At 34.1% G+C, this 9,650-nt stretch overlaps 1 protein-coding gene across 1 annotated transcript; it reads left to right on the top strand.

The window, feature by feature from the left end:
- Window positions 1–1,514: 1,514 nt before the first annotated feature.
- Window positions 1,515–4,402, top strand: LOC112033202 (glyceraldehyde-3-phosphate dehydrogenase, cytosolic). Its single transcript, XM_024024389.2, has 9 exons — window positions 1,515–1,654; window positions 1,756–1,855; window positions 2,088–2,234; window positions 2,352–2,412; window positions 2,491–2,588; window positions 2,870–3,012; window positions 3,188–3,271; window positions 3,402–3,491; window positions 4,128–4,402. The coding sequence occupies exons 1-9, from the start codon at window positions 1,545–1,547 to the stop codon at window positions 4,171–4,173; spliced, it is 879 nt and encodes a 292-aa protein (XP_023880157.2). The 5' UTR covers window positions 1,515–1,544; the 3' UTR covers window positions 4,174–4,402.
- Window positions 4,403–9,650: the final 5,248 nt, after the last annotated feature.

Here is a 9,650-nt window from a genome sequence, read left to right as displayed (position 1 = left end):
AGCGAGTGTTGATTGCCTCATGGATTTTGGGCCAAGAAGAAGATTCTAAAGATTCCCTTCCATGGCAATGGCCTTGCTCATATGTAAACACGAGATAACCAAAGCCTAGAAGAAGAGAGACCCTCTAAGCCTGTTACCGAGGTAATCCAAGGAACATAGTCATCCTGAGGTAAAGTGGAAGCGATCAGCTGGCTCATTGAGGATATTGCTTCGTTATCTTCTCGAGGAACGCAAAGAAAAAGATGTAGAGCCCAATGTAACAGTTACCTCTGCATCAATGATCTCTCCCTACCTAATGTCAATCCCATTAAATGCTGAATTACTAGCTTAAACAGTAAAAATATCCCGAAAGTCTGCCTTCGTGATTAAGAAATGGCAGAAAGAGAGTTTAATGGAACAAATATCCCCACAAATCCAACTAAGAAGGAACAACTATATAGGAGGGAGGGGGAGTATAAAAAGAAGTAAACCACCAACAAAAAAGGGGATCCAGAAAATTTGAGAAGGAGAACAAGAGAGAGAAATAGTGAGAGCAAGAACTTGTATTTTCCCATGGAACAACCATTTGTATCTTGGAAAACCGATTTTTGTCAATCAAAGTATCTTTTTTTGTTATCTTTGACTTCAATCTCCTATCTGATCTTGACATTGTGGAATCAAATCCCCTTTTAGTTAGAAAATTAGTTGTGTTGATTAGAAGCCCAAGCACATTTAAAGATTTACTTTGTTTTGTGTTTCTAACCCCCACAAGTATAAATTACAATTTACTCAAAAATAATACTTGAAATGGATTTAATAAGTTCAATGTGATGTAGTTTTTGAGAAGAAAAAAATGATGTCATTTTAAGCTTAGTTGGTACTTAACGGACACATCATTACAGTGCATTGACTGAAGTACTTAAATTGTAATAATACCTTACATTAGAGGTATAGATCTAAAATTTGAAATTTTAGGAGACAAAAACACAATTACTCCAAACTTTAAAGGTGTAAATTAAAATTTATTCCCCCGTTTTTATTTCTCTATTGGAAAGTTTACACAAATTTAGTGAGTTTGAACCCACATTTCATCATTTCTTACTGAAAGAGGTGTTGTTTCATCTAGAGCTCACTGGCAGAATAAAGAAGTTTTGATTTGGAAATATTAAAAAAAAAATCATTTTTTAAAAGAATGTCGAGGGGGTCTGGGACCTTTGGGTAGTGTCATGGGGCAACTGCCCCCCTGTCTCCGCCCATGTTAGCACCCATCAGTTCTTCATTATTTCATGGAGATTACTTCTGCCTTTTGCTGTTAATAATTTCGCAGTTTATATATAAAAAAAAGGTAAAAAAGTAAAATTAAATGGGGATTTTTTAAAATATTATTTTGATATTGCAGAATTAACATTAAAAGCTTTGCTTATTTATGCCAAATGATTGAAAGTGCTCGATGACTGTTCGTATGCTAAACTTTCTTTGTAGCCAAATATTGGGTATTTAAAAGCTTTTTAGTTGTCTAGTTTTGCTTAGTACTATAATTTTGATATTGTGTTGCACAGGCCTACATGTTTAAGTATGACACTGTTCACGGCCAATGGAAGCACCATGAACTCAAGGTTAAGGACTCTAAGACTCTTCTTTTTGGTGACAGGCCAGTTGCTACTTTTGGTATCAGGTATTTTCAACTTTTATTATTTGGTTCTTCGTTCATTTTCTAGAGTGAAATTAGATTTTATTAGTACTTGTATAATATATATAGTTGTTTCTGATATTTAGGAACCCTGAAGAGATCCCATGGGGTGAGGCTGGAGCCGAATTTGTTGTTGAGTCCACTGGAGTTTTCACTGACAAGGAAAAAGCCACTGCCCACTTGAAGGTTTGTGACTAAGTGCTCGAATGCTGGTTTTGTGTTTGATTTGATTATGGTATATATATTGCTCCTAGTTTGTGATAGTGATATTAGTATTATGAAGAGGAACTATAGGAAAACAAGAGAAAGAAAATAAATAAAGATATTATTGTGTTTTGTGAATCAAATTTTCTGTTTTACTTCCATTATGTAGATTTCTCAATTCTTTTACCTATTCTCATGTTTGGGTGTATGTCAGGCTGGTGCAAAGAAGGTAATTATTTCAGCACCGAGTAAGGATGCTCCCATGTTCGTTGTGGGTGTCAATGAGAACGACTACAAGCCAGAACTTGACATTGTCTCTAATGCTAGCTGCACCACCAACTGTCTTGCCCCATTGGCTAAGGTAATTTTAAAACTTTTCTGGTTACTTTGGTGTTGTGCAAAACCATGCCTTTAAGAATTGAGAAAGTATAAAGATTTAAGTGCAAATCGTATGATTTTTGAATATATCTCTTGGCAGGTAATTCATGACCGATTTGGTATTGTTGAAGGTCTTATGACTACTGTCCACTCCATTACTGGTGAGTCTATGTTGGAATACACTCTTTTCATTTACATGGGATATGACTATAGATTGACATGACTTCTATGTCATATAGCCACCCAAAAGACTGTAGATGGACCATCAATGAAGGATTGGAGAGGTGGCAGAGCTGCTTCCTTCAACATAATTCCTAGCAGTACTGGAGCTGCTAAGGTATTAAATTCTTTCATCTATGGTTTGATCTGCATAAATGTATCATTTTTAGCATGCTTTGCATTTATCTTGCTGGATGTATCATAGGTGAAATAAGAAAAAAAATATATCCTTGTGGAATTCATGATTAACTAAGCCCCCTCATTTTCTTTCTTTTTACTCCATACCATTATGATTACAAAGTATCTTCTCTCTTTGGCATGTACTGAATTTTAGTAGTACCAAACTTCGGTCTTCTTTAGCTCACTGGTTAATCTGTGTTTTACTCCTTAACTATGCAGGCTGTTGGTAAAGTTCTGCCTTCATTGAATGGGAAATTGACAGGGATGGCTTTCCGTGTTCCTACAGTTAATGTTTCAGTTGTTGACCTCACTGTGAGACTTGAGAAGAAGGCCAGTTATGAGGAGATAAAAGCTGCTATCAAGTAAGGATTAGGAATGCTTTCCTTTTGAATTTTTTGTTTAGGGAAGAAAAGGGCTCATGGGTAAAGTGTAAAGCTTCTACTATTTACTAATCACTAGGGAATTGTAAAGTAAAAGTGTATAATGTTCCAATCACTACCTTTCCTTCATCTCCTTATTTGTTTTATTGTTGTGTAGGGAGGAGTCTGAAGGTAAACTAAAAGGAATTCTTGGTTACACAGAGGAGGATGTGGTGTCAACTGACTTTGTGGGTGACAGCAGGTGCTGTGGTTTTGCTAATTTTCCCCCCCAAATGAACTTAATTGCTTTGATATTTCATTGTCTTTTTTCTAGCTTTTGCTACAAGTTAATATTCAATTGAAGCTTACTTTGTGTTTGATTCTTACTTCAGGTCAAGCATTTTCGATGCCAAGGCCGGGATTGCATTGAATGACAATTTTGTGAAGCTTGTCTCTTGGTATGACAATGAGTGGGGTTACAGGTAACATATCTATGTCTTAATAATAATCTTACAATTGATAGGGAGTTAAAAAACGTTGTCATTGTGGTCTTTCTTGGTTGTAAAATGTGGATGCTTACATTAGTGGCTTTTGGCTAGTAAAATTGGTCTTGACAACACTATATTTACCTGCACTTAATGTTGTGGCGATTGTTCCAATTTTCCAATTACAACCATGAATTGATAGCCACGTTTCTATCTTGATGATATTGATCCTAGGCAAGCCAACTAATGTCAAACTTATGAAGAAGCTGATTTATTTTCATAGCCACTTTTCTTATGGCCAACTGCATTGCAGAGAAAACATACTTTTTAAGTATAGATGATTCAGAACATTCTTTACAACTAACAAATTGTATTATTAACAATGGTAGTTGTGATAATTATAATGGAATCCTTAAAAGTATGTAAATGGTTTTTGGCCCCATTGTCTTTAGTAGATGTAATTTTGTAAATGCCAACATTTACTTGTCAATGCATGCTTTATTTTTCTCTGCAGTGTTAGTTCTTAGTTGTTCACTATCTTGCTTGCCCCAACCAGTTTTGGCAGATTAAATTTCCAGCTATCTTTGGTTTACTTTTGGGATTACTTTCTGAAGTGGTTTTGTTTTGTTGCAGCTCACGTGTTATTGATTTGATCCGACACATTGCCTCCGTTCAATGAGTCGTGTTGGAGTCTAGACAATCACCATGTTTCACACTTTCACTTCCATTTCCTTTGGCATAGTTTGCAGCTTAATTTTTGTAAGGTACAGAGAAATGTTTTGGAATAATTGATATGAGGATGGTTATATATTATGTGTCTATTTTAAATTTGGAGTCATTGTATCACCCCTTCTTTCTTGACCGGTGTTTTCCCATAAGATATGATTATTAATTATCTTATTTCCTAATTTTGTGGCTTTCTTGGATGGTTTTTCTGCCTTAAAATTTACAGATTCTGCCGTGATTTATTTGCTTTGGTTCTCTTGTTGTATGCTATAGACGGGAAAAAAAAAAAAGTCATCACGATTGCTAAGCTCATCAGTCCACACTTTCAAGAAAAGATATACTTTCCATTTTTATGGTCTTACAAAAGAAAAAAGAAATATAACACAGCAAAAGAAAAGAAATGAAAGAAGAGTTTTCATTTTTATGGTCTTACAAAAGAAAAAGAAATATAACACAATACAAGAAAAGAAATGAAAGAGTGTTTAATGAATAAGTATACTAATTCAATTTCAAATGAGAACAGAGAAGCCTGCAAAGCAGGTCAACTAATACGAGCAGCAAAACTGCCCACAAAAGAAGAGACCAACCCCTTTACAGACAGCACAACGTTACTCATATTGGAACACTACAGAACAAACCACTCTTAACAAACTAAAACACCATACCGAAAGACTTTTAGAAATATGTATCTGCTACAAACCATACCAAAAACAGCGCAACCAAGCAACTCAATAAAGCAAGCACCAAGTAAGGAATCTTCCATATGCAGCACAAGGTGCAATACAATATTGAACTCTTCAATTTGGATCTTGCAGGGATTTTAGTTCTACCCCTCACATCAACAGCAATACAGTTCAGGATTTTTTCTTCTCATCACATCCTACAATTATGAATCCTTTCATTCCTTTCCCTCCAAACATGGTAGATAGATGCTTTCCCAGGCCAATTTTCACACAACCTGTGCCTTAAAATTTTAAACCAGTACCCTTCAACCTATTGATCCCCCAATTCAACTCATGTTCCCAATTTGGCCATCAAAAACACAACAACAAGATTTACTTCCACAATCTATGAGTGACAGAACACTCAAAACGAAGGTGGTCTCTTAATTTAATCTTGCTTCTATGGAAAACACCAGTAGTATCACCTTTATAACCTCATACGAGTATTCTATCTCTTATAATCAATCTGTATTTGACAGTTGACCAGGTTTATGAAAGCATGTCTAGGTATAAAACCAGAAAACTGTACACTTCTCTACTAATTTACCACAAGCTGTTTGTGCCTAATAGCACCCCAAGTATCTTATGAATTGTAATTACCATGCGTAGTTGAAAGGACCATCTTCATTCCCATTAATTTGAACCTCAAAACCCTTACCTCCGACAGCAACCAGCCACTCAAACCCGGCAAGAGGTCAATCCCACCTGCTAATTTTAATAACAAAAATTCTAAGACTACATAAAATGTCACAATTTGTGTCACAACTGTCCACATGACAAACTGTCAGTGGTGGAGAAAAAAGTAGTAGATCCATATGAAAGTGATAGACAGCTAGTCACAGTCTAACACATAGAATAATTGTGCCAAAAGTTGTAACATTTTATGTCGTACTCAAACTTCTCTTTTAATAAAGCTAGATTACTTGGCAGTTCAATGGCCCCTTAGGGTGCCAACTCTCCTGCCAAAGATGAATAGAAGCTCCATCCCCAACCCCTAAATTGTGTTGGAGGCCTTGTTAGCCTTCTTAACAAAAAAATACTTATGAGGAACTTGGAAGGATGTTGATATTCCAGAAGCAACCCCCTTTAAGTAAGTACAATCTAATCCAAGCAATCCAAATTGAACCTGCTTGAGTAAAAAAGTGTTCTTCCTCTTCTCATAACATGTCCAAAGAAACTGACTCCAGCTGCTTTTTCAGCTTTACCAGTCCATAAAAAAGCATTTAGCTTTCGCTCAATCATGTTGATAACTTTCTTAAGCAACACAAAAGTACCATGCTACAAAACTTGGATGCTAAATAACACTGATAAGCGCATAGTGGGTTGCTAAATAACACCTATTACCATATCTATATCTATATATATATATATATATATAAAAGCTGAAGCGTAGTATTTATTGTTACTACGCTCTAGTTAAGCCACATCAAAGCCATGTCATTATTTATTTTCTTTCTTTCTTTTTTATTTTTTGTTTTGCTAATTGCCATTTATTGAGTCTCTTCTTAATTTTAGGTGTTACTTTATCTCCATATCTATTGCGTGTCTCTCTATTAACCCAAACTCTTGAGATGCCGCTATTATATAGAGACTCTTGAGATGCCGCTATTATATAGAATTCTTATAGTCACCGATACTTTGTCTCCAAATCTGTCGTGTGTCTTTCCATTAACCCAGACTCTTGAGATACCGCTATTATATGGAATTCTTATAGTCACTGATAGATTGCAACCTCCTCATCTCTCTTTTTTTTTCTTTTTTTTTTTCTATAAATTTTCTATTGTTCTCTTTTTACAAATTGATCGGTATGGCCTTCAATGCGATAGTTTCTTGAGTGTTTTTTCCATTCTTTTGGTCATGGCTCAAGTTTGTCTACCAAAACCCAATCAAATGAGTGCAAGAGACAGACAATGACTCTAGAGCTTGCAGATGAAACTGAAGCAAATGAGAGGTGAACATTGGTAGCCTAGGTCCAAAGAGTATAAAGTCAAAATGAGTTACGCTATTTGTATTATTTTTATTCTTTTTTTATTTATTCCCATCTCATTACTAGGGGGAAAAAAAACGTGGTTCAATTTTGGGATTTCATTATGAACGAGATTGAGTTTTCATGGTCTCAAAACTATTAAAATATATATTTTTTTTCTTTTTTTAAAATTGATTAGAGTTGGGCATTTGATCATGTTTGTTATAAATTGTTTTACGGTTGCCTTTCTCTAGACTGTAAAAGTGTTACTCTCAATATGTTTGCTACAATGTATGATAATTAATTTCAATGTGATGTTTTTATTTTGGTCTTTGTTTTATAGTAAAAGTGTTATTCATTTTCATCAAAGAGAAATTGATGTTGTTCTCTTTTTCCAGTCATCTTATATGCTTATCTCTGTTTCATACACATCAACTATATTAGATTTTCATTTCCTTATGCTAATGATTTGTTGTTTATTGTTTAATTTGACTATTTGGTGTCCCAAAAATTGTGGAAAATGGAAGAGAAAAGAGAGTAGAGTTTGAACCTTAAATATATATATATATATATTTAAAAAAAAAAACACAGTATGGAACTTGGGATGTAACAGTTTAATTTTTTTTTTTTATCTTAATTTTTTAAAGAAAATTTTAATTCTTCAAAGTACATTGGCTTAAGTAGATTGTTGTGTTGTGACTAAAATTTTTGTGTTTGGGACCTTACTTGGCCAGTTTGGTTTACGAATAACTTTGGGGATTATTTAGCTTATGAGAAATATTTTGGTATTTTAGGAGTGACAAAATTCAAAGAACTGAATTATTTTTAAATTTCATTAGTACCTAGCTTTATGCTAATTGTTGTGTGGATAGAAAAACTAATTGGTTCTTGATTTTTGAATACCTATCTACAATACATGAACAATAATTGGGTTTTTAGTTTTAGATTTTGAATTATGCAATTTTTTCAACAACTTGATTTTCTTTTTAGAATTTTCTCTTCTTGAATATCTAGAATAATATGTACATGAGTTTTAGACAAAACTTAACAATACTATTTCTTTCCTTATTGAACACAATATGATATAGCTAATGTGTTCCAATGAAGGCAAAAGCAATTTCTATTCTTGGGGCATAGCAATTGATATAAACTAATAACTTTCCATAGCCATTTGAAATTCATAACCTAGAATGTTAATAGACATATTCTTCGAGGTAGGAACAATTGGCTGAGTTTAGCAAGTTTGCCACCAACTTTGACCATGTTATGGCAATACAAGTGACTCACTTACTTACAATTCATACACACACTATTTTGATTTTCTCTAGGAATTCAAAACAATGACAGTTGAGTGATTTATATATGGACACATCGATAAATGTCAATAGTGGACATGGGTGAAATCAATGTCACATTACTATTTGACAATTTGGTCTTTGATGGAAATTGATATAAGTGATGGTCTATTAAATTTGATCATTTTGCTGAAGTAAGGTTTGTTTATTAGGTATTTTATTTATTTACCTTATTGTAAATAAGTTTTTGTACATGATGATTCTAACCTATAAAACTTCACTTTATTTTTTATTTTATTTTTTGTGGTCTTATTCTTTTCTATTGGCAACTAACTAGACATCACTTTTAGGAATTAAGAATTTAGCAACTGGTACGAAGGTTGCACCTCAAAATTTAGTAGAAATAAAATATGACACAATCTCATCATGGGAAGAAAAATAGGAAATCTAATGCTGTGTTGGCATGTCCCTCCATTATTGGATTACAAATATCATATCTAAAATAAATAAATAAATAAACCAAAATAATATAATGATATATTTGTAGAGATAGAGAGTTGGAAAATAATTTTAGAAATAGTTCAATTTTTTAGGAGAAAACTGTCTTCAATAAATTTTAGAAAATAAATTATAAATTGTATCTGTAGGATTAGGATTTGTGGCCCAAGCGCAAAACAATGAATTTGTAGAGAGTGGGTAAAAGAGCTAGGTTGATTATGGAATCGACAACAATTAATCACAATCCTCAAGCACAAACCAACATGAATTTGCACGTAAGGAATGGGTGTCCGAAGAGGTATATTATTGATTATGTGGTGAATACAGATCTTAGGGTTACAATCAAGCTCTTTTTCTTTTCTTCTCTCCTTTTTTCTTTTCCCCCTTTCCTCAGGAGCCTCTTTCCTTTATATAACCTCCTTTCTCCTCATCTCCATCGTCCACTTGTACCTTATCCATGAATCTACGTGAGTATATGTCATGTCAAGCATCTCCTTTAACTCTGTGTAAGTGGCGGTAGGTGAAAATACACTGTTTAAGGGTCTTCTCCACATAAATGCGGCTAGAAAAGTTGCTGCAGAGTATTAAATACGGTGGTAGCAGCTTTCTCTTTAGATATTTCTTCATCCTTATCGTCTCCAAGTATACTTAGACCTTATCTTGATCAGGAAGAGTCCTCAAAAGATCATCTTGACCTTTTATACGTTCAATTAATCCATACTATTCGCATCAGAAGAGTATAATCTCTTCGGACAGAAGGCGACCTCTTCGGATTGTAATCACTTTTCTCTCTGGGGGTCCCTCTTCCAGATGGATCTTGCCCTTACCTCTTATTCTCTTCAGACACACAGTAATCCTTACATGGAGCTCTAGGCCCCTTATGTTAGATTGGACATTTTTCCCCCCACAGTATCATATTACAAAATAATTATATATTCTCACGCATCAT

The sequence above is a fragment of the Quercus suber genome, unplaced genomic scaffold, assembly GCF_002906115.3.
Source record: "Quercus suber isolate HL8 unplaced genomic scaffold, Cork oak 2.0 scaffold_59, whole genome shotgun sequence".
Lineage (NCBI taxonomy): Eukaryota > Viridiplantae > Streptophyta > Magnoliopsida > Fagales > Fagaceae > Quercus > Quercus suber.
This window is presented reverse-complemented; position numbering and strand designations above follow the sequence as displayed.